Genomic DNA, 27,769 nt, shown 5'->3' on the forward strand with positions numbered 1-27,769 from the left:
ATTATATTTCAGCTTTCTCTAGTGCTTTCCACCTAAGCAACCCAATGGCTGTTCTGCAGCCATTAATAAATTAAATGTCACAACACCCCTGGGAAGTAGAGAAATATTATGATCCCCATCACACAGCTGGGGCAACAGGGCACAGAGCAGCTACTGCCCATGAAAATGACTTATCATTTGAGTACCTCTGTTGTCTGACTGCCCTGCTTTAGCTATGTGGGATCCAGCTTTCAGAAGTGCTGAAAACTACCAATCCAGGGGAAGTCAATGCAAGCTACTGGTGATCAGCCCTACATCTCTAAATGGGGTATCCAAAAATGGAGAGACCCGATCTTGGCGATCAGTTCTGAAAATTTGCACCTCAGTGAATTGCGTAAGGCCACGCAGCAAGCACGAGGCAGAGCTGGGACCAGAAGCAGAGGTTATACTGGTGTCTGGTTTTCCCTCTATTCTGTACGTGATATCTCTGTGTGTGTTATAGATTAACAAAGGGACTTGGGTGTGGTGATGCTGAGCATTGCCCCACCACACTCTTAGGCAGCTACAAAATTGCTGGCATCTAGGCTCCTTTTTCTATGAATGGGGAGAAACAGCACCTCAGAATGGGACCCACAAAAACACTAGGGGGTCCCTGTTTAAGCTAGCCAATGAGAGACACCGAGCCTAGACGTCCATGCTAGGCACCTAAAGCCAAACTCCCCCTGGTTGGGATTCTCAGCTGCCAACCCCCTCTTGAGGTTACACACTTAGGTCATTTTAGCAAGAAGCCAGGGGAAGAGAGTTGGGAGGAGGAGGAGCACCACCCTTATAACTATTAGCCCAGTGGTTAGATTACTCACCTGTAGGGTTGCCATCTGTGAGGTACAAGAGATTGAGATCGCCAGGATGGTCCTGAGCCTATAAAACTGGGCAGCTGGCAGTGTGTACTGAGCACCCTGTACAGCTTTCCCAGGACAGCTACTTCAAAAAAGGGGTGGTCCTGGGAAAAGGTGGCAACCTTACTCACTGGGATGTGAGACACCCCTGGTTTGTCCCCCTCCTCGCCTGAGTGGGTGAAGGGATTAACTTTGATCCACCATCTCTTAGACGAGTGCTTGAACCACTGGGTAATGGGATAGCCAGATGGCGGGGGAGGGGACTCCCTCACTCTTCCCATTGAAGCGATTCCACTTTGGCTAAATAATGAAAGGCCCATTGGGCCAGAGAGAGAGCATGCAAACATGAGAAAGACTCTGTAGCCCTCTGGCTAGCGCAAAGGAGATTGAGGATCCAGTCCCTCTCCTCCAATGACTTCTTAAAATTATTTATCCACAGTGGAACAGCTTTGACAGGAGACTGAGAGCTTGCCATCTCAAAATAGCCCATAGCCCCGTAGCGAACGCACTCTCCTACAAGATGGCAGCTTATAGTTCAAATCCCTTCTTTCCCCCTCAAGTGGAGGAATTTAAACTGGCGGTCTCCCACAACCCCAGTTGGCTAAAAGTCATGAAGGGGCTCGTCCTCTGCTGCCATCTTGTGTAAGCTCACCTATAGAGGGACTGAGCCATAGATGAGCTCAGACCATGCTTACTGGATCCAGTCCTGCAGGTGAGTTAGGTGGAGAAATGCCTATTTTCCCCTCATTCATGCCTGGCTCTGGGGCTTAGGTGTCGGGACACTTGGCATGGGTCTGTGGTGCCTATGCCCAGAAGTGAAAATATTGATGCCACAGTATGCATCCGATGAAGTGAGCTGTAGCTCACGAAAGCTTATGTTCAAATAAATTGGTTAGTCTCTAAGGTGCCATAAGGTGCCACAAGTACTTCCTTTCCTTTTTATTGATGCCTTGGGAATTTTTATTGCAAAAACTTAGGTGCCAAGTGAGTTTAGGGTTTGGTGGCTGCTGATTGGATGTTTTGGGAACCCCAGTGGGGCCTCATGCTAAAATTTAGGCAATGGAAGTGATAGTTAAGTGCCTAAGTCCTTTTGTGAATCTAGCCATACAAGTTCAATATTCTCTGGTAACCATTTTGCAACCCAGAAACAGGTGTCACCATAACACCTTCCTCGGAAAGCCAATTAACAGTTGAAATCCTAGCTTGGATTATTATGATCAATAATACCATAAGCCTTAATCATGCTGACACTGATGTTGGAAGCTTACCCAAGGTGGCACTTTATAAAGGCTGCAGTGCTGAGAATAGTATAGCCAGCTTCTGCTCAAATGTTAATAAGGAGGTGAATTTCAAGAGGGGAGCCTCAAAGGAAGCAAAACTTACTTGTAAGACCAAAAATACCTCTGGAACTGCAACCATGAATGGAACAGAGGGGCCAAATTTCTATGTGCCCATGTCCAACAAGACAGGGATAGTACGGAGTCCATTTGAGTATCCTCAGTACTACCTAGCTGACCCGTGGAAGTTCTCTGTACTGTCTGCTTACATGTTTCTGCTGATTCTTCTTGGCTTCCCTGTCAACTTCCTGACTCTGTATGTCACCATCCAACACAAGAAACTCCGGACACCCCTCAACTACATCCTTTTGAACCTGGCCTTTGCTAACCTCTTCATGGTCTTTGGAGGATTCACCACCACCATGTACACCTCAATGCATGGCTATTTTATATTTGGGACAACTGGCTGCAACGTTGAAGGCTTCTTTGCTACACTGGGTGGTAAGTTTTCTACATGTGTAAATAACCAATGCTTACCTTAAACCTTAGTCCATCCTGTGCTTTGCTGTACATTGGGCTACCCACATTTGCCATCCTTGCCTGTCAACTGGCCTTCTCTCCAAATCTTCCCATTTCATGTTGAGGTGCTTGATGTCATTCAGAACTGTTCGCTTCCATGTTATTCACTGTCTTCATCTTTCTTCTTGCGTTTTCTGGCTTCCATTCAAGAGCGGTATTTGGTGTAAATAATCAAGAAGCAATTTTAAAATCTCCACCTTTTGGGTTTCCCTCAAGATTTTAGGAAAGAGAGATAAATCAGATCATTTCAGTGTGCACTCTAAAGGGCAGCTGGAATAGAGAGGTGTAAATAACCAAGAGGCAATTTTAAAATCTCCGCCTTTTGGGTTTTCCTCAAGATTTTAGGAAAGAGAGATAAATCAGATCATTTCAGTGTGCACTCTAAAGGGCAGCTGGAATAGAGAAACTGCATTGTAATTTGGACTAATTTAACGTTGTGATATTTCAAGGCAGGAAATAAATGGGGGAGAAGAAATAAAGCCCCATGATTTTCTGCCTTCTTTTAGCACTTTGGGGGAAGTTTAGCTAGTGAGTATCCTGAAAAATGTAGAGTGTAGGATTGACAAGTGACCTGCAACAGATTTTAAAATGTTCAGTTTGTATGCTTTTTGTCTTGTTCTTTTAACCTTAGAAATAACAAATCTGGTTTTCCCTGGTGTTGCCTGAGGACTTTCTGAGAATCTCAGATCATGTCTGTTGTGAACTCTCATTGAAGAGGCAGGGTTACTTAGCCTTTAACAAAGTCATCCTTTCTTCCAATATCAATCAGGCTTTAGGCTAAACTGTGGGACTAAAAAACCCTTCCCATCTCAGTTCAGTTCAGTTTTCAGATATCTGTCTTGTGAGGTCATTTTATCAGTTCTCCAGTTACCATATAGTCTTCGTGTGTAGACAAGACTACATCTATGACAAAATAAACAAGCAGGAAAAAGAAATACGGCTGTTGTGACAACAACCTTTCCAGCCTTCTTTATCCATTGTAAAGAAGGCGAAAAGGGCACAAGCCCAATTTCCCTTCCATTATAGGTCACCTTTTAAATGCCCTTACTAACAGAGCTCCTGATCTGAGAGGTGCTGAGCCGTGGGTGGAAATCAGTGGGAATTGTCAGTGCTCATTACCTCTTGGAATCTGGCTCATGGATTTTTTAAGTAGAGATACAAATGTGGAGAGGAGAGATTGGGCTCATCCATGTGATAGGATGATGCAGTAGGGCACAAAACACTAGCAAAATGATGGGTACAATGATCAATAGTAGAATAAGATACTTGTGTGTTCCTTACTATATTTTAATTCAGATCTGTGATACTAACATTCCTTGAAACCTTACCTGGATTTCTTTGCCATTTAGAGACTTCAGTGGAAATCATAACATAAGAATTAATCTAACCTCAGTCACCAGATCTAGGAATTATTTTGGAGAAGTTCTATGGCCTATGCTATGCAGGAGGTCAGATTAGATTATCACAATGGTCCCTTCTAGCCTTAGAATTAATAAAAAGCACTCATTTACATGGCTATGCGTTTTCTTTTTCTTCTGTTGTTGGTAACGGTCTATGTGTGCCTCTCTCTCTTTCTCTCTCTTTTACAGGTGAAATAGCTCTGTGGTCCCTAGTCGTCTTGGCCATTGAAAGATATGTGGTGGTCTGCAAGCCCATGAGCAACTTCCGATTTAGTGAGACCCATGCCCTCATGGGTATCATTTTCACCTGGGTCATGGCCCTGGCCTGTTCTGCTCCTCCATTGTTTGGATGGTCTAGGTATGGACTGAACATTTTCTGAAATGATGCCCCAGCTAGCATGGTGTTAGCAGCAGCTAATGAGGTGTTTTACGTATTTCTGTAGCAGCATTCCAAGTAAAGCAACCTCATTCACCAGTTCAAGGGCAGACACTAATCTCATTGGTTTAACTGCAGGTACATCCCAGAGGGCTTGCAGTGCTCATGTGGAATTGATTATTACACTCTGAAACCTGAGGTCCACAATGAATCTTTTGTCGTCTACATGTTTGTGGTTCATTTCCTCATTCCATTGATCATCATTTCCTTCTGTTATGGGCGCCTGGTTTGCACTGTTAAAGAGGTAGGTAGACCTGTTAGAGATGACCAAAAACCTGCATCTGAAGCCTATTCTCCCCTACCACAAATACTGGGAGATTTCAGATCCAGATCTGAACTCTGCAGCTGGCTCCATCCCTGTAGTGAAATGAACCATAACCCCAGAGCTAATCAACCCTGATATTTGGGGAGCTATGGTGATGTGAATTTGATGTTTGTAGCTCATCACACCCCTAAACCCTTCACAAACTCCCTGGACAGTCAATTTCAGCATGTCTCCCAGATACTCCTGGGGGAATTCTGCACCACTGCACACGTGCAGAATTCATGTCCCCCGCAGATTTCTTTCCTCCCCCATAGAAAATGGTGGGGAAGCAAATGGAAGCTGTAAGAGCGGTCACACGCCCCTCCCCAGCAGCACGGGTGCATCATTTAGGGCTCCTGGAGCAGCTGGCGGAGAGGTAAATCACCACAGAGCGGTGGGGGCAGGGCTGGGGATGCCCCTGCTGGTGGCTCCTACCCTGTGCCGGACTCAGCTGCTAGTTCCACCTGGGCTAGGGGTGAGGAAGGACAGAATTTCCTACTTCTTCCCCTGCAAGGAGCAGCCGGGGCTAGGGCTGGGGCCGGGTCAGACCCACTCCCACAAACCTCCCCCAGCTGCCGGAGCTCTGGACCCTCCACCTGCTTCCTGCCCCCTTGGCTCCTCAGAAGCAGGGGGAGGGGTCACTATACAGGGAGCTGCTCCCCTGTCTGCCCAGCTCTCTGTGCATCTGGACCCCCCCCCAAAATTCTCCCCTGCATCTGGACCCTGCATCTGCACCCAGCCCCCCACTCCACTGATCCCCAACCAGCTGGACACAGACTTTCACCCCACCAAGCGCCATTCCTCCAGCATCCGGACTCCAACCCCACTGAACCCCCACACACAGACCCCCCCTTGCCGAGCTCCATCCCCCAACACCAGACCCCCACCCCGCTGAGCCCCAGCTACTTTCACCAGGAACTTTCTGCAGAGTCCCATTGCCCTTGCACCCAGAACCCAACAGTGAGCCCCTGTGCATCCAGATCCCTCCCTGAGCTGCCTGCACCCAGATTGCCCCACACAGAACCCTCTCACCCCACACCTGGATCCCTCCACACTAAGCCCCTCCACACGTGGATCCTGCTGGGCTGAGCCTGCCTGCCCACACTGGGATTGGGGGCCAAGGCTGGGCATGCATGTGAGACTCTATCCCTCTCACTTACTACCTTGGTGCACCTGGCGTGGAGGGACAGGGCTCCGGGGTTTCTGGGGCAGGCCTGGCCCTTGCACTGTGTCAGGGTCAGGTGCAGCCTCGCCACCAAGTCCATGTCCCAGTCGGGGCTGCAGGGTGATCTCCCACCTCCATGCAGCCGGTGGCCTGTGCTCCCCGCTGCCACGCTGGAGCCTCCACATTTATTTATTGACAAAATATGCAGAATTTTAAAATATTGTGTGTAGAATTTTTATTTTTTTAGTGCAGAATTCCCTCAGGAGTACCCAATCTATCCCCTGCAGCACCATCATCATTTCAGTGGTCTTATCTCTTTAGGCTGCAGCTCAGCAACAGGAATCAGCCACCACTCAGAAAGCTGAGAGAGAAGTTACTCGCATGGTCATCATCATGGTTATTGCGTTCCTCATTTGCTGGGTCCCCTATGCCAGCGTCGCTTTCCACATTTTCACCCACCAGGGATCTGACTTTGGCCCTGTCTTCATGACCATCCCAGCTTTCTTTGCCAAGAGCTCTGCTATCTACAACCCAGTGATTTACATTGTAATGAACAAACAGGTAAGTGGCAAATCTCTGGTCTTCTTCTTTATTTATTTATTAATTTCTTAATAGCTAACAGAGAGTTATAGCACTTAGATCATATTTTTAAAGCTCTTTTTTGCTCAATGTGGCACAAGTGGAGCTTTTTCAAGGCAATTTTGGTTCTGTCATAAAAAGGGACGTTTAATCATTGTGTTGCTATCCTTTAGTATTCCAGTTGCGTTCAGTAGATTTATGTAAGTCATCAGGACTGTCTATTTGAAATGATCAATGCGTTGATTTAGTTAAATATCTAGGACTGTATTCTGCTCTCAGTTACAATGGTGCAACCATTTTGATTCAGTAGATATGCACTAGTCTAACAGAGCCAATAACAAGAATACTCAGTAAGGTTAAGGTAATCCTGAACAGAAGCTGTAGCTAGCTCTAGGAAGTGGGAAAGGTTAAGCACATAAATTTGGCAGAGCGAATAAATCATTGGTCTAGCAAGTCTACTATTCTATCTCCAATAATGAGCAGCACCTGGCACTTTAGGGCAACTTAGTCCACAAAAAGCCTTCCCAAAATGCACTTGGCCATCTGTGCAATGCTATATCAGGAGCAGAAATTCCTTCCAGATCCCTGGTATGATCATCTCATACTGCAAAACATGAGCTTTGGTTACCCTTTTTTTTTTTAGCATTTTTTTATTATTTTAATCGAATATTGAGCTGTTAACAAATTGTGATCTTTCAAGGGTCAACTCATGCTTGCCTCACTCAGATGAGAAGCCCCATTCAGTTAAACAGGATTGTTCAGCTAAGGGATCCAATGCAAGTCCCACTGGCGATAAGTCTTTCCACTGACTTCAGTGGGAGTTAGATTGTTCCCAAGGTGTGCAGACTTTTACAAGGACATATCAATAGACCTGAACTGGTCTAATCCAGGAGCATCTTCATTAGCCACAGTTCCTTGAATTTCCCCCCTCATTGCTTTAGTCAAAAATCCCTCCCGGTGCATTACTGATGCATTTAATGTAAGGATATTCACAATGCGTAGGGTTGGCTGACAGTTGTCACACTGCCTGCATCGGCTGGTTACCTCTGCCGCCATTGTTTTCTTTTCTAGTTCCGTAACTGCATGATCACCACCATTTGCTGTGGAAAGAACCTGTTTGGTGACGACGACGCTTCTGCTGGCACCAGGACAGAGACTTCCTCAGTCTCCACCAGCCAGGTTTCTCCTGCATAGATTCCTCATGGAAGCTGCTGATCTCAGAGCTGGCATGCCTTGTCAGCAAGGATGCGCAAGTCCCATTTGCATGCATGTAGTCGTGTCCACCATCACCACCGCCTGCATGTGATTCACAGTTAACCCAGCAGAATGGACTTTTCAGTTCTGATAATAGAAATCATTTGAACAAGTTTGTACATATTTTTTTTAATTAAATACAAAGGGCTAGCTCCTCAGCTGGTGTAAATGTGTGTATACCCATTGACTTGTATAGCGTTATCCCCATTTACACTGACCAAACATCTGGGTCACGATCCTTAGCTTCATACAGAGGGGCGAATGTTCTCCTTTCACAGAATGGAAAAGATGAGTAAGGCTGCAGCCTTGTGGATTCATCCCTACCATGGCATCTGTTCTGGATGCGAACCACAGGGGCCATGGTTAGGAAAGCCCATAGTAAAGAGCCAAGATACAGCAATCTAGCAGGGGATGAGGTATACCCGTGTTACAAAGCTGGGATCAGTGGGGGTGCATGAAACCTAGTGAGCACTGGCTAGGGTTGCCACCTCTCCGGGTTTTTACCTGGACAATCTGATTTTTGGCTTCTGTGTCCGGGTGCCATATAGAATTGCCAGGTGCCCGGTTTTTGACTGGAAAGTCCAGTCAAAAAGGGGACCAGGCAGTGTCTGGTCAGATGTACTGACCAAACACCACAAATCTGGTTACCGCAAGGCAGGGGAAAGCACCTGGTCATTAACCCACACCAGCTCCTGCTCAGCTGGGGCCATCTCCTACCTCCAGGAGGCTCCTTGTCAGGTTGCTGCAGCTCCCGTCCCAGCCTTAGAGCAGAGGGAGCCCAGCTGGGGTAGATGAGGGGTGGGGGAGAAGAGGGAGGTGGAGACGATCCAGCAAGTGGTGGGGGAAGGAGCGAACGACAGGGGCGGGGCCTTGGGGAGAACAGGCAGAGCAGGAGCGGGGATTTGGGGGGAAGAGGTGGAGAAGGGGCTGGGGAAGAAGTGGAGAAGGGGGCAGGGCCTCGAGGGTCTGGTTACCAGCAGTTAGAAAGGTAGCAACCCTAGTGCCAGTGACATTTAAGGGGTTACAATGTTACAATTTAACCATGAAATAGAATAATGAATAATCTTGGGGAGGATTCTGGTCTTTCCCCTGCTGCACACACAAACTCCCCTGCACACAACCAGTTAGCTATGCGGTGCACAAGGAATAGGATTTAAACCGTAAGCAACAGCTGATTTGCAGTGTCTTTTCCGTAGCATGTGACATTATATTTCCATGGTAACATATATAGTCATTTGGCTTCTCCCTGACTCCTCCTACATGTCCATAGACCACACCCCTATAGTTTGAGCTCTTTATGGTTCTCCTGTGGTTCACCTACCAATTTTCAGCTGTAATTTGATTTGGCATCGCACCAAGTAAGAGGCTTTGGCCAAGGCTTGTGCTTTTTGAGGATTGATTGGTGGCAAATTGCTACGCTTTTCTTCACTTCATAGCAAGCAAGCCAGGGGAGCATATGGCCCAGAGATTTCAACATATGTTTAAAGCGCTAAAAGATGGCATAATGCAATTGTACCAATGTTCTTTATTTTTATTTTTAGCTCAGTTATACAAATAAGATGTTTTTCTTGCCCTTCTGTTATCAACATTTGAAACTATTCTTGTATAGTATATCTTCTCCAATTTCTAATTCTATGCAGCTTTGCAAGATCTGATAGAGAAGGTCTATAGAAACTATGCAAGTTAAACCTTTAATAAAGAGCAATTTGCAAGTACAAGTCTCTCGTTATTTATTTTTAATTGATACTTCTACATATTCAGTGAAATCTGAAGATCAAAGGTTCATGATCATTCAGTGGTTAGGTTGAAGGCTCATTCATATGTTCAGAATCTGAAATATTTTTTTTGGTAGGAAAGAAAAGGAAGGGTTTTTTTGTTTGTTTTTTTTAGTTGTCCAGTTATACTTTCCTCTACAGGAATAATGGAAGAGCTTAGGATGGCTGACAATAAACCTTGCAGTTTTGACAGAGTCCTGGGGCTGCTGATATATCCAAGGGAGTGGAGGTGGTTACTCTGAGCTGTTTTTGTGTCTGATTAAACACATCACATCTAGAGCTGGAGGAGAAATAGTTTTCCTGTCCCATGAACCTTTTTGAGATTTCGAACAATTTTCCTATCCCCAAAAGGTCAAACTCTTGAACATTTTCATGAACCAAAAATTGAAGAAAAATTCAGTGTTGGGTCAATTGAAATATTTCATTTGATAATTTCAAAACATTTTGTTTCTATTTTGACTATTTAAAATTTGTTACAAGTTTTTTAGCTTTAATTAGCTTGAATGAGGAAACAAAAAGCCATTTTCAAACCAGGAAACTGGAAATTTTTGTTTCAAAAATGTTGAACCAGGAGTTTCCAACAACTTGGAAACTTCTTTTTTTCAAAACATTTTTTGAATTGAAAACGTTATCTGAGCTGACTCTTTCCTGAGGGAAGTTTTGGCTTTGATGAATCAGCATTTTTTGGATAAAAAAAATTTAATTAATAATTTCCCAGCCAGCTCTAAGCACACCTTCTTCTGCCATGACTCTGCTTTTCTGATTTCATAAAGTGGTTCTGCTCCAATGTTAACTGGAGAGTTTAGTTTCTTTTGCTCATATTGAGACAAATATTTTTGACGCGCTAGCAAATACAGCGATGATATGGCCCTAATTCTCAGGTAAATAGTTTATTCCTCCAATCAGAGTGAAGTTAGCAACAGCATCAGGTAGTCAACTCACCGCCATGTTTAGCCACAGAACCACCTGGGTCACAGCAGTGTAGCCTTCCCCTAGCCTGCTCTATATATGTGCCCTGGCACTGGCCTGGACGGATGGCTGGAAGGGGTAAAAGAGTAATTCAGTCACCACAGTTCATACAATTACAGGAGTCTCTGTTGATGTCACTGCCAGTTGTGATGGGCGTGATTTTGTGATGTGGAACTGAGCCCATCACATTTTTTCATACAGGCCTCCACCAGCCATCAGATGGTAATTCCTGCCCTAGCACAGGTTTGAATCGGCAACCAAATGTGAAAGGTTTAAAGTGCTCAGTGACCTAAAGGGGAGATGATACCAGCACCTCAGCTATCTAATGCCTCCTTTAGGGGCATCGTTGATTTATTGAAATGCCTCTGTCTATACTGGGAGCTGTGGTGAATCCAGGGTTTTGAGATCAAAGCTCTATTCATACTGAAATCCCAGCTGGGAGAAGTGGTTGAGCATTCTGCTGAAATGCTTTCCCTTTTCAAACCCAGTGACCTGCATGAGAAGCACTAACACTGTCCACACCTTCCCACCACTGAACGTTGTCCTGAGCATGGTCACACAGCGCGCCGAATGACCGTGGAGAGCGCGTGGGCGAGAGGCTGTGCCGTGAAAGGTCCTCCATCAAATCCTGATATAGTCACATAATTCCTGCCCAGACAAAAACTTCCATTGGACTTGATTGAATGCTGCTGTCCTGGAATAGAAAATAATGACTCTAATCCATTCAAAACAAAAGAATTAACTCGTCCAAATGAAGGCGGGAGGAAGAGAGAGACATTGCTCTTTTGTTACGCCAGGACTTGTAAGCCACTCTGACACTATGGTGATGGGTGCAGCATAGAGGTTTTATTATTATTATTTGTTGTTTCGCTAGTGGTATTCCATTGCACTGGGGCTGTACACACACAACCCACTGTTAGTGAGGCTGCCAGGTCCTCCTCTGTGCCCAATCTGCAGAGGCTATAACTATGTTGCAGCTCCACCAACAGAGCATCTTGGCTCTTTAAGCTCAAGCTGTAGCTCATTGCTTTGGTTCTGGAGATTCCCCTCGTCATGCTCTGCTGTGTTAGCCAAGATGGTGGCTGACATGCACACATGGAAAGGTCACACATTCCCAGTGCTAGGTCATAACCTAGGCTTGTGACTGGGTGAGGCAGGCAGGAGCCAAGGGGTCACAGGAAAATGAGCATGCTTGCATAGCAGGCAGTAGTAAGTAGGCATTAATCCTGCAGTTGTTACACCTTCCTTCCAGAGAGAGGGCTTCAGGCTTTATCCCGTTGAGCAATCAAATGCAAATGGCTGCCGCTTAGCAATGTTCAATTCCAGTTTTGATATGTGAGCTCAAATACTACTGTGATGCTGGCTGAAGATGGTCACCCTGCTGGTTTCTGGCTGCTGGAGCGAAGGCCAGGATCTAACTCAATTACTTTTGATTACATCAACTCAATTGATTTCCGCTTTTACTAATTCTTTGCAGACTTTAAAAATAAGATATTTCCGGACAGATTTTTGCAAGTTCTTAGGTGCTATAGATTCATAGATATTTAGGTCAGAAGAGACCATTATGATCATCTAGTCTGACCTCCTGCACAAAGCAGGCCACAGAATTTCACCCACCACTCCTGCAAAAAAACTCACACCTATATCTGTGCTATTGAAGTCCTCAAATCGTAGTTTAAAGACTTCAAGGAGCACAGAATCCTCCAGCAAGTGACCCATGCCCCATGCTAAAGAGGAAAGCGAAAAACCTCCAGGACTTCTTCCAATCTGCCCTGGAGGAAAATTCCTTCCCGACCCCAAATATGGCGATCAGCTAAACCCTGAGCATATGGGCAAGATTCATCAGCCAGATACTACAGAAAATTCTTTCCTGGGTAACTCGGATCCCACCCCATCTAATATCCCATCACAGGCCATTGGGCCTATTTACCATGAATATTTAATTACCAAAACCATGTTATCCCATCATACCATCTCCTCCATAAACTTATCGAGTTTAATCTTAAAGACAGATAGATCTTTTGCCCCCACTGCTTCCCTTGGAAGGCTATTCCAAAACTTCACTAAAGTCTTATAACCATTCCTGTAAAAACTCCCAAAGGATTATGTAAGAATATTTTTATTGATCCCAGAAATGCAGCCATCTCTAGTGTGAAACACTGAGTCTATTTAACAGCTAACAGCAACACTGCACAACAATTTAAACCAGAAAGTGAAGAAGCACAGAAACTGGGGTGAAGGGGAGGGGAATATGTGTACGGAGAATGTAATGACCCAGTTTGAATTTGGCTAGGACACTGGAATTAAAGCCCAGAATCTTTACAAAAAAAAAACCCACCAGGGGTTCTTTAGTGACCACCAATTATCAGTTTTATATATCATTGACAAGACAGTAAGTACCTCCTACAGCACAATTCCCCCATCATTCTGCTGCAGAATCAGCTCAGGCAGAGGGAAGAGAGCTAGAAACACTCCGTGGAAGAGAACTAGAGCAAAACGTTGTAGGCATCAGAACATCTCAGATATTAACATCTGACTTTCTTATTGTGGACGAGCAGAGCTTATTCTTTAATTTCAGCAGAAAGACCCAAGTGAGGGATGAAGTGATAGTTCTGCTCACTGTACAGCAGGTAAGTCCTCTAGGGAGCAGACCCTGGCTTCTTTAAGAACACCTGCAATGCTAGCTTGGAAGAATCATTTGCTCCATCCATCACTAGTGAACAAAGACTCTTTTTTTCTCCCCTCTTTGATTTACGGAACCTCTTTGTTTTTCCTTTAAAAACTGAGTGAAGTTAGTGCTTATGAAAACGAGGGGCTGAACAGCACTAGCTTGAGCCAGTTAAAGACGAGGCCTGCCCAGTAAAGGTTTCTCTCGCAGTCCTGCCAGTGTACTTCTGCCCTGACCTCAGCATCCCTTGCTGTTCCAATCCAGGGTCCTGGAGCACATAGCCTGCCAAAATGCATGAACATGAGGCTAGCAAGCTCATGTGAGGACTACTCCTGTGTGGGGCTGAGTGCCTCCTGTGAGGTGCCCAGGGCCTTGCATGTCTGCTGACGTTAGTGGTAGGAAATGGTACTCAGCAGGCTCAGGTCCCTTGTGCCCTAAAGCAGGATGAGAACACAGACCACCAGGAATGCGTGATGAATCTGGGTGCTCTACTCTGTGGCTTCATCCAGCCTAGGGAAGCCTTTTCACAAACAATCCGTTGCTCACTCTCCATTTCCTTGATTTTGCTGGCTGACTCAGTCGTGCAATGCCAGGTGGGTTGCCAGGTGTCCGGTTTTCAATCAGAACACCCGGTCGAAAAGGGACCCTCCCCAGCCCGGTGTAAATGAGCAAGTGAGTGAGGGTGGGGGAGAGCGAGCGATGGAGTGAGAGGGGATGGAGTGAGCGGTCTGGGGCCTGAGAGAAGGAGCGGGGCAAGGGTGTTCGGTTTTGTGCAGATAGAAAGTTGGCAACCCTCACACTGTCCCTTTAAGGTGTAAGTGCACAAAGAACATGGGCTCAGTATGTCCAGCCATGTATGTATTCCCATCACACGTACACTCTGAACACTGGGATGGTCCATTCTGTTAAAATCAGTGATGTACCACCCACATCCCAGGCCTCCTACTGCCACTTCGGCCCATGAGCTGACACAGGGCTCAGTTTCACTTGTAAATTACATTTTCCAAATGAGGGGCTGCTACTTTAATCTGTAAATTGAAGGCAATTGTGAGACTAATCCACAAGAACCTTTCTCATTTTTGGAATCCTCCCCCCTGAATATTCTCCCCAACACCCACCAGCCTGTTGCAAAGAGTGGGCAAACTAAACTCAGCACTGCTGCCACCTGTTCCTAATCTCCCTGGCACTAGGATTGAACAAAAATAATTAGCAGCTGCCAACTGCAGCCCTCTCAATTAAGATGCTAATCAAAGGAATTAGCAGGAAAGTGAGATGAACCTGGCAATAAAGCTGGCTTTGCAGCCAGCTTAACTAGGCCTCTTTTAAGATAAAGTTTTGTTGCTTTTTTTTTTAAAGTTTAGTGTTAGTATTAAAGTTTCTTGCAATGGACCTCAACCCAGGTAAGGAAAGATACTTAAACAAAAATTCTGAATTTGCATGCTTCTTCCTTGTTTATCTTTTTGTCTCCACTGAATGTGAAGTCAAAGTTCTGATCCCCTTTGGTACAAAAGAATTCTCTTAGGTATCAATCTGTGTCACTGTTATTTTCTTACTAAACTGTAGCCTCTCTGGGAAGGGGCTGAACTTAGTTTCTCTTGGTGTATTTAAAGGAACTTACTTAACCCCCTGAACTCTTTTGGCTTGATGAAAAGCTCTGAGCTCCACTCAGGGCAGCCTGTGGAGAAGCTGGTGTGTACGGAGCTTAGCAGGCTTAAGAGAGAAATGGTCTAAACTTCCTGGAGTCTGGCTAGTGTTCAAGAGGCCCTTTAGCATCTTCATGTTGCTCTGATAAATAACATTACTAATTGTGCCTCCTGACAGGAAGCAGAATGGCTGTGTGGTTAAACATTGGACGGGGCACTCTTGGGTTCTCTTCCTAGCTTGCCCCTAGGCTTTTTGTGTGACCCTAGATCACGCAGACTCTGTGGCCTCAGTTACCCACCTGTAAAATGTAACTGATACTGCTTCCTTTGCCTATTTAGCCTGTCAGCTGGAGGTGTGATTTGCAGCTCATGTAGGCATACCGGTGCTAGCTTTCCTCTAGCTAGCATGCTGGAAGTACTAGTGATGACCCAGCAGCATGGACTGCATAAGGCTGCCTGGAACTCTGGGGAGGTACTTGCATTACCAGCCCATGCTGATACCTGCACCGCCATATCCTTACAGCTATTTTTAGCCACATTCGTTAGTTTAAAGCTAGCGCAAATATGTCTTCCCAAACTTCAAATCCCACCTCCAACTACGGTGTAGACGTACCCTGTATGTTTGTACAGTGCCTAGCACAAAGGAGTGCTGGACTTGTAGACGCTACTATAAAAACTGGTTTGCCCGTTCTCCACCTGGGAATTCACTTTAGCTTTCCTGATAACTGTGGTGAGTTAAAAGGGAGGTTCATACTGGTGCTTGGTTACAAGTAAACAACCTCTTCAATTTACTCTTCAGCTAAAGTAACAAAAGTGGCCAGAATGTCCAGGATCTTTGACCACAAGACCAGAGCTAACCACCCACCAACTCTAAGCATGGTGATTGAAGCTCTGAAGGCCCAAAATGAAAAAAAAGGCACCTCTGTCATAGCCATCAAGCGCTACATCCTTGCCAAGTACCCAGCTGTTGACCCAATAAGGCTAAAATACCTGCTGAAGAAGGCCCTGACTAAAGGTCTTGACCATGGCTACCTGATCAGACCCCAAAACTCTTTGGCATTAGGGGCAACTGGAAGGTTCAAGGTGAGTGAATTGGCTTTCTACAAAGACCACCTTCAGTGGAAATTTTCTGCTAAAGAAACTGTAGCTTTAGGCAACAGTATAGCAATTGCATGGGCTAGGGCTGTCCTACAGATAACTGGGTGGCAGCACACTTTGCATTGTGGGATGTGCCCCAAATGTTCTCTGAAGCAGTATTTCAAAGAGGAGGCTGGATGGGTGACAACTCTGGGCTAGGGAATGTGGCTTTTTTTGTTTTTCTTCCCAGTTCTTTAAATGGACAGGCAGGGTTGTGAACAGCCTCAACATCAATGGACTGGTGCCCTCCCCTCTGAGTGGGAGAACACAGTACTATTACTGAAGAGCAAACCGTAAAGGAGCTTGTTGTTGGCTATCGGTGGATGTGGTATCTCTGCCCTGAAAATATTGATTTCTTCCATGACTTGGTCTCTGGGAGGGCCTGGGACAACTAGATTTTACAATGCAGCTGGGTGAATGGGACAATAGAAAGTGAGTGCTATTCCCAACTACTCTCCAGCCTTGGCTGCAAGGCCTATCGTGATGTCGTGTTACAGAGGATGCTACACAAATTTTTACAGCCAAAGGGAAGGGCTCGTGTAAGCCACCTGCCTCTAATTCAGTCAACACTTCTAATGCCTGCGGACAAGCTTCTGTGCTTGTTTGTCCCTGGGTATAGCACTACCAAGTGTACTAAGTTGCTTGGTAGCGACCCTCAATGCACGTGCTGGAGCAGAGCAGTTTCACTGTTCTGTTCTGTTGTACTCCTAGCTGGCATCAGAAAAGCCCAAGCTTAAAAAAAATTCTAGGAAGATGGATCCAGCTGGAGAAAAGGCTCCTAAATCGGAAAAGAAGGTGGCAAGGAAACCCAAAGCCAAGGTGACTGCTGATAAAAAAGCAGGAAGTAAAGGTAAGGGCTGCTTCCTTCCCCTAAACTAACATCCCCTGCTGAGATGTCAGCTGTATGCAAGGAGGTCAGACCTGTGAATTTTAATGCCACCCAAGAAGACAAATGTCCGTGCTCAGGGAGAGGGCTTCAGGATTCCCTGTACAGCAGTGAACTTGACGGACAACAGTAAGTATATAAGCTAGAATCCAAACTGCTGATTGCAGGAAGCAGTGGTGGAAAGACACCTGGCTTTGAAAACTAGCCATGTATTCTGTGTGTCTGCTGTGGGCCTGATCTTCAGAACATTTGTAGCAGCTACTGACTTCAAATGGTGCTCATTATTTCTGGAATATTGGGATCAAGGTGGGCACCCAAAATCAATGGCCAATTCTGAGAACATGTCTGGATTTATGCGTTTGCTCAGCCCAGAAGCCTGCTGCCTAGTTGCCTCCAGTTCGGAGAGTTTGTTACCTAGTCTTCTGAAAGAACACATTGACTTCAATGAGAGTTAAGAATTGAAGTGCCCTTCATGGATCTAGGCCTTAAGTGCCTAAGAAATGAATTTCTCAGAGCTGGGTTGCTGCCTAAATTAGCCAGGAGCGAAATGCCGAGGAGAGGGGCTTAGGTGCCTAATCGGCTGATGTGGTGCACCTGCCTGATGGCCCAGAGAGCGGTGCATCCCTCTCCTGGGTGAGACCCCCTACGTCTGGTCAGCTGCTTAAGTTGCCCATGCTCTAGCAGCTGAAACGCTCCGTACTGCTCGCTCTTCCGCTATTTCCCTGCGCTGTCTCTTAAGCGGGTGCTGTGCTGCCCCCATCCTATTGGTCTGCCTCCAGCCCTGCTACTGTGGGGTCTGACGGCTCTTAGGCATGCTCAGAGCATGGCCACAGGATCGGGACCTGCTGGCGATCTAGGCATTCCCATGCCTAGGTTGCGCTCGCTTTTCAGGACCTCTGGTGCTTTGGTTTAAGCAAGGGTTCCAAGCCTCTCATTTGTCTGTGCTGCAACTAGACCGCTTTGACTGCGGAAACGTAAGTGCGTGGGGTGTTTACCTACCAGGGTGGGGGTTGGGCAGCAGTGCCTGAGCTTTGAAAACCTCCATGGTGCTTGTTCGGTACCTAAACTCCTTAAAAATATGCCCCTAAATCAATGGTGCAGGGTTCAAGTAGCTAGCTCTATCTTCAAGGTGGAGTCAGCATGCCAGGGCGATCGCTTTGTAGATGCGATCTGATTTCAGACCTGCGTTGATCCCACAGGGAGGCATTTTTCCTGTTAAATTAGCAGGGGCACTTCTAGGTCTGCACTAATAATACCTGAGCTTTGCTCAGAAGCTTAGGCCAGGAAGATCCAGAAACCATTAATATCATCCTTGTATGGAATTGACAATCTTGTAAACATAAGTTACTGACTCACCCATGTCATTTCTTTCCCATCTTCTCAACAGATGCTAAGGAGGAGAAACCAAAACCTGTGAGCAAGAAAGCCAAGGCAAAATCCACTAATGTAAGTACTGGTTGCCAAATGAAGGATTCCATCTGTCTACCTTGCACAGCTCTGTGAGTGCTTCACTTGTGACCAGCTTTAGGAGCTGCTGCTGTTGTGTGTTCCTGTCTTAAGGAACTTGCCTGACTCTGTGGGGAATGTTGGAAAGGAAACCGCTTCCCGCTCTAGAGTCCTGAAGTGTTAACTCTGTTCTTCAGGCTGCGAAGGAAATTGGCACTGCTTGATCGGCTGTTTCTAAAACGCATGTCTTACCATGCAGAATAAAGGCCGCACTTCTGAATTCAAAGCTGCTGTCTATAAGAATAATAAACTAACTGGCACAGGCTTGTGGGTGACCCAACAAATGCTATTGCAGTGACCTTCATCCTACTCTCTCTTGTAGGCCCAGCCCAAAGCTCCTGCTAAGCTGAAGACACCCAGTGATGCTCGAAACATTGTGAAAGGTGACAAGAAACCAAATATGAAAGAGGCATCCCAAGCCAGGGTGGTTGGGACCAAGAAAGCCACCTCCAGAGGGAAGCCAGCCACAGAAGCAGATGGTGCCTCCAAAGCAGAGGCAGAGCATGGAGACAAGATCAGGACTTCCAAAGGCAAGGGGGCAGCTCCTCGGGCTGCAGGGGCTGCAAAAACAAAGGTGGCTAAAGGTGGAAATGGGCTGACCAAAGCAAAGGCAGCTGGCGGGACAAAGAAAACCACTGCCAAAGGGAAGACTGAGGCAAAGGGCCCTGCAAAAGGCAAGGGGAAGAAGCCTGAGGCAGCCACAGGCTCTTTCTTCAGCAAAGAGAAGGATGCAGAAGGTAAAGCCTCTAGAACTGGCAGCAAGCTTAGCAAGAAAGCAACCTAGGGCTTCCCTGCACTGAAGGGACAACTGCTTTGGGTGGGGGATGGGGCACGTGTGCAGACTGGCTGTCTCCAGCCTGAGGAACACAGCCACTCTGTCTCCCGGTTCTAAATGGGCCCAAACAGGGTTTTTAAACTATGCTGAAGTGTGCTCCAGTCACTGCTGTTAACATCTCTTTTAATCTCCGGTGAACTAAGCTAACTGATTTTAATCTTGCGTCTTTTTTTTTCCCCCCTTCAATAAAGTTACTGCATCCTAATAACTAAACCCTGTTACTGGAGTCCTGCTCCTCCCGCCTGGGGTAAGGACCTGCCAGGTCATCTTGACACACCCTGTCATAACCCTGGAAACTGCGAAGCATCAATTCCTTCTGCCTCTTCCCTCCTACCCCCTGCAAACCCAGCTAGGTTGAAACCTGAGCTTGAGCCCAGCTGTGGTGGATTCCAGCCTCGTAATTAGGACAGTGATAAATGCCAGTTGGGTGAAAGGGAGCAAACTGCGAGTGTGGCAGCAGTCCAGGTTGGGGGGGGGAGAATCCCGTAGGGCTAACGAACAAAATACATTCACATTATGGGACTCCATCCCTGAAACTGCAGCCACATTCTGCAGACATGCCCTCTGGCTCCAGCCAGTGTTGGGTGTCCAGCCCTCATGAACCCATAGGTTGCCGGGCTACATTCGTTATACAAACTTGAGGGAAAGGGCCCAAGCCATCAATCACAAATGTAGCACTGCTGTAGTGATGTTCAGCCTCTAAACTTCTGCAGCCTAGTGCTATGATTAGGGCAGAATGCCTCCAATTAAATCCTAGCTTAAGGAAGAAGCCAAGCTAGCACATGCTAGCTAGGCCTGACCCTGGGGAGGAGTGGCCTGTTGCTAAAAATCCCACTTGCTAGAAGGTCTGAACTCTGGGACTTGTGTGTGTTGCCCTTCTTAGTAAGGGCACCAATGGATACTGGTGCCTGTGTGGATTGTAATTTCTACTAGGAATAGCTCCAGGTAGGTACAGATGTCCTAGGCCCCCTTCATCTGTGTCTTTGTGCAGAGTGCAAAAGCTTGTGATGGGTCACAGTGGTGGGGGAGGGGGTGGGGTAGGTCTAACAGTGCAGCTGGCATTTTTGTGTGTGTGTGTACGCAGAGAGGCTTTGGATAGACTCTCACTGAACTGGTCAGTGTTCCCACCTCCAGGCAGAGTAACTGCTGTTTGTCCTGTTATAGGGTTCTAGGGAGTTGAGAGAACTTTATTTCTCCTCCGCTCCCGCCATCCAATTGACTCAAGGGCAAGTGGACCAATCCTTTAATTGAATTTGTATTCTCTGTGGGGGAACTCCATGGCAGGAAGGGCAGCCACTGCTCTTCCTTAACCTCTGCTGTGGTTAGTACTACTTAGCATCACAGCACAGAGGTGGATCAGCCCACAGTCTCCTTTCCTTGTCCTTGGGGGTGTGGGGCCTGAGCACCGTGAATGAGACACTCTCCAGCCTTTCCTAGTGGAGCCTGCCAGCCACCAAAACAACAGAAGGCAAATGGGCTCTGCTTCCGCACCCTGCCTGTAGCTCTTCTCCACAATGTTAACTCCTTTGCTGTTCCTCTCGGTGCACGTGGAGCAGGTCCTAGTGGCGGGTTGCTTGTCAATGACTGGAGCAATAAGGACCCCGAGGAAGGAGGGTTGCCAGGTGTCCAGTTTCTGACTGGAATGTGCAGCTGACCCGATGCTAAAAGTCTGGTTACCTGCAGTAACTGGCCACTGCCATCAGGCCTGACCGAGAACTGGCTGGCTCCCAGAGCAGGCTCCAAAGTAGGTACCAGTGTGTGTATCCCCAACCTGTATGCCCTGATTTTCCCCTCTTCAGGGACTAACCCCTGCACGCCACTGTGCCCTGGTTTCCCCAGCCCCTTGCTCCAGGGACAGACCCCTTGGCCTTGCTGTGCCTCAATTTCCCCTCCCTGGCCCCTTGTTCCAGGAACAGATCCCTTGGCCCTGCTGAACCTTGATTTCCCCTCCCCAGGCCTTTGCTCCAGGGACTGCCCCCCTGTGCCATGATTTACCCACCCTGGCTCTAGGGAGCAACCCCCCTGTCCTGCTGTACCTTGATTTCTCCACCCCAGCCCCTTCCTCTGTGGACTGACCCCTGCTGAAGGTACTAAAGCAGTGGTTCCCAAACTTTTGTACTGGTGACCCCTTCCACAAAACTGAACATGCCCTGCCCTGCCCCCACTCACTCAATTTCTTCCCCCCTCCCCCATCGCTTGCTCTCCTCACCCTCACTTGCTCAGGGAGTTGGGGTGTGGGAGGGGGTGAGGGCTCTGGAGTGGGGCCAGGGATGAGGGGTTTGGGGTGCAGGAGGATGCTCTGGGTTGAGACCAAGGGGTTTGGAGGGTAGGAGGGGGATCAGGGCTGGCTTGGGGCATAGGAGGGGGTCAGGGGTGCAGTCTCGGGGTGGTGCTTACCTCAGGCAGCTTCCGGAAGCAGCGTCATGCCCATCCCTCGGGCCCCTACACGGAGCGCCAGCGTCTGCAAGCGCCACCTCCACGGCCAATGAGAGCTGCAGGTCGCGACAGGGGCAGCACGTGGAGCCCGCTGGCTGCCCCTACGCATAGGAGCAAGGGGGGGATAGGCTGCTGCTTCCAGGAGTCACGCGGAGCCATGGAAGACAGGGAGCCTGCCTTAGCCCCCTGTGCTGCTGACTGGACTTCTAACAGTATGGGCAGCGGTGCTGACCAGAGCTGCCGGGGTACCTTTTTGACTGGGTGTGCTGGTAAAAAAAAAACCAAACACCTGGCAACCCTAGCTGCAGCTCCCAGCCCCAGCTCTGCAGGCGAGTCCCTCCTGACCCAGGTGGTGGGGGGTGAGAGGGGAAATCAGTGAGTGATGGGTAGGGGGGGAGGAGAGGTGGGGCAGGGGAGGTTCCAGCACTCATGCTGGTGTGTCCGTTTTTTAAATATTACCAAGGTGGCAATGTGAGGTGTCACGGGCATTCTCAAAACCACTGCTGAGGTGCTGCCCACGGCTAACAAGCTGCTTGGAGTGCTCACTGACACCACAACCCCTGGCTCTTGGGTGCCCCAAAGTAAGATTTTTTTTTTCCTCCCCCATCTGGGTGCTCTGTTGCCTAGCTCATGACCAGGGGGCCAATCCTGCAGGGGTTCTCAGAGCATATCTATGACCTGCTACTTGGCACAAAGACAGCCAGGGCAGGCAGGTCTGGAGTGTGAGTGTGTGTGTCAAAAGTGATGAGGGGACGCAGCTGGGATGTGGGAGACCTAAGTTCAAATGCCTGCTCTACCTGATTTATGTGGAGCAGGGACTTGAAACCAGGCTATTAACTATCTTGTGTGCATGTGTCTCTTTGCATGTTGGCTACCTAGGACAGGTCAGCTGCTTAGGTGCCAGGAGTGGGCTCACAGTTGAGAACTCAGCACAGATCAATGGTAGTCAGGTGCTGTCAGGGTTCCCTCCCCGCTCTGGGGTACAGATGTGGGGACTCACATGAACCCCCCCCCAAGCTTATTTCTACCAGCTTAGGTTAAAAACTTCCCCAAGGCACAAATCCTTTCCTTGTCCTTGGACGGTATTGCTGCCACCACCAAGTGATTTAGACAAAGATTCAGGAAAAGGACCACTTGGAGTTCCTATTTCCTCAAAATATCGCCCCAAGTCCCTTCACCCCCTTTCCTGGGGGGGCTTGAGAATAATATACCAACCAATAGGTTAACCAAGTGAGCACAGACCAGACCCGTGGCTTTTTAGGAAACTAAAAATCAATCAGGTTCTTAAAAGAAGAGCTTTATAATAAAGTAAAAAGTAACTCTGTAAAATCAGGATGGAAGGTAATTTTACAGGGTAATAAAAAGATTTAAAACACAGAGGATTTCCCTCTAGGCTCAACTTCAAAGTTACAGAAAACAGGACTAAACCTCCCTCTTAGCATAGAGAAAATTCACAAGCTAAAACAACAGATAATCTAACACATTTCCTTGCTATTACTTACGATTTCTGTAATTTTAGATGTATCATTTCAGTAGGAGCTGGGTTACGTGCTTGGTCTCTTTGTCCTGAGAAAGAACAACAAAGAGAACACAAACAAAGCCCCCACTGGCCAGATTTGAAAGGATCTTATTCCCTTTTTGGGCCTTTTGGTCAGGTGCCAAGCATATTATTTGAGCTTCTTAATCCCTTACAGGTAAAGGAGGGATTTTATGCTACCCTTCGCTGGATGTTTGACAGGTGCTTAAATATCTTTTGAGGATCTAGGTCTAAGCTCCTCTTTGTTCTTCTGCATTTCACTCTGGGCTAGCTTACTCATCTTCCCCACTCAGCCTGGGGGCTTCTGAGGCTCCCAGCCTTACTGCATGGAGGAGAGCTAAGCACCTATGGGGGGCCTGTCGGGGTGCCTAACTCAGGACTGAGGAGTCGACCAGGAGGCAGGCTCTTGGGTAGATATGGCCACTGTTTGGGGCTGGCTTTAGCTGACAGGAAATGGAGGGGATCATCGCCTTTTTATGTTTGCATGAGATTTCATAGTAGCGTGGGAGCTGAGCACTCACTCGTGTTTATAAACCGATGTAGCTATAACCTGTCTGTCATATAAATGCTTAGATATGATGAAAATATCCAGCCCTGTGCAGTAGAATGCAGCCATGTTTCTCACTTTTGGAAGCATAACATAAGGTGACCAGTGAGCAAGTGTGAAAAATCAGGACACACCCTTTCTTTCCCCAGGTGGGGGCGTTTACAGTTGTGTATATATAAGATACAGCCACTAATAGTGGAACAGTCCTGATAACAGCGGGATGTCTGAGCACCCTAGCTTAAAAACCATAGTGTGAGGGATTCCACCTCTGAGCGAGGGCTTGATGTTGGGGTATGTGATACCATGCTTCTCTCAACCTGTGTGCAAATAAATTCCTCCATGAAGGACAGGGGTGGGCAAACTTTTTGGCCTGAGGGCCACAGCAGGGTTCTGAAACCATATGGACAGCTGGGTAGGGAGGGCTGTGCCAAATCCGTCCCCTCCTACTTACTGCCCCACTCAGAACCTCCGACCCATCCAACCCCTCCCTGCTCCTTGTCCCCTGACCACCCCCTCCTGGGACTTCCTGCCCCCCTCCCCCCCCCCAACAGGCCTCCTGGGACTCCCACACCTATCCACCTGCCCCCTGTTCCCTGACTGCCCTCCAGGAGCCACTGACCCTTATCCACCCACTCCCCGCTCCCTTACCATGCCGCTCAGAGCACCAGGACTGGCAGCCACGCCGCCGTGCAGTGTAGAGCACCGGGGCAGGCCAGCGGTTCTCGCAGCCGTGCTGCCTGGCAGGAGCTCGCAGCCCCGCCACCCAGACCGCCGGCGGCATGGCAAGCTGAGGCTACGGGGGAGGGGGGACAGTAGGGGAGGGGCCAGGGGCTAGCCTCCTGGGCTGGCAGCTCAAGGGCTGGGCAAGACGGTCCCATAGGCCAGATGTGGCCTGCAGGCCATAGTTTGCCCACCTCTGGTGTAGGAGACGCCATGCAGCGAGGCAACTGTTATGATGTATGCCCTGTGCAGAATTTTTTTTTCCAAATGCTGTTGGCCAAAAACTTTCCCACATGTTTGATCACCGTGTTTTATTACAAAGATAAGTTTTCAAAGATTCCACCAAATAGCAGGTAAGAGAACCACACTGACAAATACATGACAAAGTTAAAAATATATTACAAAGGATCAGGGTTCAAGGCAATGCATCCAACCCTCAAGCTCTGTTCCTTCCGAAGGATTGAACCGAAGAGCATGTTTCCTTTTTTTTTTTGCGTTGGAAAAAAGATTAAATTAAGCATAGGCCATAAGGCATGCTCGCCAACCACAGCACCTGGAGCAGATCCATAGCCTGACACTAATTAGCCCGTTACCTTCCCAGTGTTTCAACACAGGGATCACCACCTCATGGGAACAGCCCCTTGCACCCCTTTGTCACACTTCCTCCCTATGCTCTGACACATCTCACCTTCAGCTTCCCCGCATTGGCCCTGTGTGTATCTGGCAGCTGTTCACAGTTTTCAAAGAAGAAAAATTAAGTTTTTTTAAAAAATCTCTTTCAAAATAAAATGTAGCCCAGCTACATTTGTAACATTTCTAGGCTGAAGCCACTTATTCAACAACTACAGTTAGACTTCCACAGTGTATGTACTTTTCTGCAGTTCTGGTTAAGTCTTTCTCTTCCTTCTCCCCACCCCCAATAAAGTGTGTAATTTTTAAAATATATATAATATAAAATCAGCTGTGATGCTCCAAATCCCCATAGAAATAGTCTATACTCAAGGCATTTCTGAAACATTTGTGACAGAGGCCCTGGCTATGATCGAGCCAGGGGATTTTTTTGGTTGAACCAAAGTAGCTTACTGCCAGGTTGATTCTTAGCAAAGTGACCAGACGGCAGCCATGTGCATTGTGGAGATTCCCCTTTAAACCCTGCCTTGTGTGAGGTAGTATCTTTTTTTGTATTTTTGGGAGTATGAAAGTTTGGTGCCAAACTGGATTTGGATTTCATGGGCAGTTTGGCTTTTCTTGCATTCGTGTGCTGGCTTCTGGTATGTGCAGCTAGCGAAAGCTCCATCTCTAAAAGGGAGCCATGGAATTGTGTTGTGGTCCTTCACTGATGGGCAGCAAGGAAGCTTGTATTCCAAAGCACTGCCCTTCTGCAAGCAACATAAAGGAATCTGGGACAATAAAGTTAGGGTGAAATTTTTCTATTATACCAGTGTAAATCCAGCAAAGTTGCTCCAACGCACAGCAGTTACTCCAGCTTTATAGGCATGTGACTCCATTGACTTGGAGTGACTTAAATGGACTTACTCTCACTTTACACTGGGTTAACCGAGGGCAGACTTTGTCCCGCAATAGCCCAAAATAGCTGGAGTCATTCCAGCTTGCAGGAATTGCTAGATAGGCTAATTCTGTAAAAGGCGTTTGGAGTCACAGTAAATTGTCTTTGATGCTGTTTGGGCTGATACAGCAATAACCTTCCATTCATTTAAAGTCAATAGCTGTGGCCATCAGCATGCCAGACACAGCAAGACCAGAAGCTGTTTTAGGAACAGACCCATAATACTGGCCTTGATTTAGTTTATCTCCATCACAACGTCCTACATTTTCACCAGGCCCAGGAGTATAACTCACAGCTGCTGATGTTCAGAGGGGTCTACCTGACACTGGGAGCACAGCTTTGGCCAATTCTGCACTGTTCCACCCGTGTAGATACTAAATAACGAGTTAAACTCACGGACATTACTTCAGGTTTACACTGAGAGAAGAATTCAGTTGTGGGTTGTGCATGCAGGAAGACAGGAAAGATGGTATAAAGGGAAGGAAACTTTTCCCTTTGACCCCTAATGTATCTTTTCCTTTTACTTCTAGGTAAAATTATTCCTGTGACCAGCTGGATGAAAAGTGGCTATTTAGGGGATATTTGTCAACTCTAGTTCGGTGTGTGCACAAACATCTGGGAAACTTGGGGAAGTGGGAACAGCTGCCCCGCTTTGTTCCTCTCTGACATTGTCAAATGGACAATACAATCCTTCCAGCTAGATAATTACCATTTCCGTTAGGGGTAAAGTGCTTTCGCATGTCTTGACTACTTCGGAAGCAATCTCACTGTCTAGTCCATGAGTTCCCCACCTGGCACAAGTTGCAGATGGAGTGGTTATGTTTACACATACAGTACAAAAATAAAAGGCACAAAACACGTCTAATGCAGCAGATGGTGTACAGTAAACGGAGTCCCTGGTATTTAAAACATACAGAAGTAAGAGGGGTACAGTTAAGGGAGTTCTGCAGCTGCTCCAATAGCCTTTGAAATCTCCATTCATCACTCCCTGAGGCTTCCCCGCTGCTTTGCATCCATCATTATCACTTGCCTAGCCTGGGCTCTAGTCTGCAAGGAGTCTCTCTGGAAGCAGGAATGCAGGGAGTTGATGGCTGCTCACACGCAGGTTAGAGGAAAATAGTAAGTGGCACGTCTCTAGTTCCGGCTTGAAAGAGCAAATAAATTATGGGCACAATGCAGTGCAGATCAACGAAAGGGATTTGAAGCTATCTGAAACGTTGTTCGGTGGCTTCTCAGCCCTTGCTGGCTCATCTCACCAATGGCCATGCCCACCAACAATGTGGTGACAGAGTTACCGTAAAAGACAATCAAATATATATCTACATGTATATATTTTGTTTAAAGGCTTGTTCCCTAGTGGACAGTGCACTACAGAGAAGGTCATTTCCAGGAGTGGGTTCAGTCCAGAGCACCCCCTAGGCCTCACTGCAGCACTCATAAATATTGTCCTCCATGAGGGCGATCACTTGCTCAAACTTGTGCTGCAGCTGTGTGCGTCTCGTGGTGGGGTTGGAGTCCAGGGCATTCACTATCTGCAGGAGCAAGAGCAGTGAAGCGATTAATGCGACATGCACCAGCCTTGCCCTTTCTGTGTTCCAAACAGGTGGTGTGGGGAAAAGGATGAACCATCTGGGCCTACTGCCCTGATGAGGTGTGGAGGAGGGGGTTATTTGC

The 27,769-nt window shown here is 47.3% G+C and overlaps 3 protein-coding genes across 3 annotated transcripts in view; 2 read left to right on the forward strand and 1 right to left on the reverse strand.

The window, feature by feature from the left end:
* Nucleotides 1–1,175: 1,175 nt before the first annotated feature.
* RHO (rhodopsin) lies at nucleotides 1,176–8,644 on the forward strand. The gene is made up of 5 exons (XM_077823416.1): nucleotides 1,176–2,653; nucleotides 4,321–4,489; nucleotides 4,646–4,811; nucleotides 6,358–6,597; nucleotides 7,687–8,644. The coding sequence occupies exons 1-5, from the start codon at nucleotides 2,089–2,091 to the stop codon at nucleotides 7,807–7,809; spliced, it is 1,263 nt and encodes a 420-aa protein (XP_077679542.1). The 5' UTR covers nucleotides 1,176–2,088; the 3' UTR covers nucleotides 7,810–8,644.
* A 6,021-nt stretch (nucleotides 8,645–14,665) lies between these two features.
* H1-8 (H1.8 linker histone) lies at nucleotides 14,666–26,690 on the forward strand. Its single transcript, XM_077822616.1, has 6 exons — nucleotides 14,666–14,681; nucleotides 15,724–16,007; nucleotides 16,773–16,911; nucleotides 18,335–18,393; nucleotides 18,776–19,190; nucleotides 26,626–26,690. Exons 1-6 carry the CDS (start codon nucleotides 14,666–14,668, stop codon nucleotides 26,688–26,690), a joined length of 978 nt encoding a protein of 325 aa, XP_077678742.1.
* PLXND1 (plexin D1) overlaps nucleotides 24,843–27,769 on the reverse strand; it is a 122,734-nt gene continuing 119,807 nt past the window's right edge. Inside the window, exon 36 of the mRNA XM_077822615.1 lies at nucleotides 24,843–27,627. Coding sequence (XP_077678741.1) covers nucleotides 27,511–27,627 — 117 coding nt within the window. The 3' untranslated portion in view covers nucleotides 24,843–27,510. The remainder of the gene's footprint in view (nucleotides 27,628–27,769) is intronic.

The sequence above is a fragment of the Eretmochelys imbricata genome, chromosome 7 (assembly GCF_965152235.1).
Source record: "Eretmochelys imbricata isolate rEreImb1 chromosome 7, rEreImb1.hap1, whole genome shotgun sequence".
NCBI lineage: Eukaryota > Metazoa > Chordata > Testudines > Cheloniidae > Eretmochelys > Eretmochelys imbricata.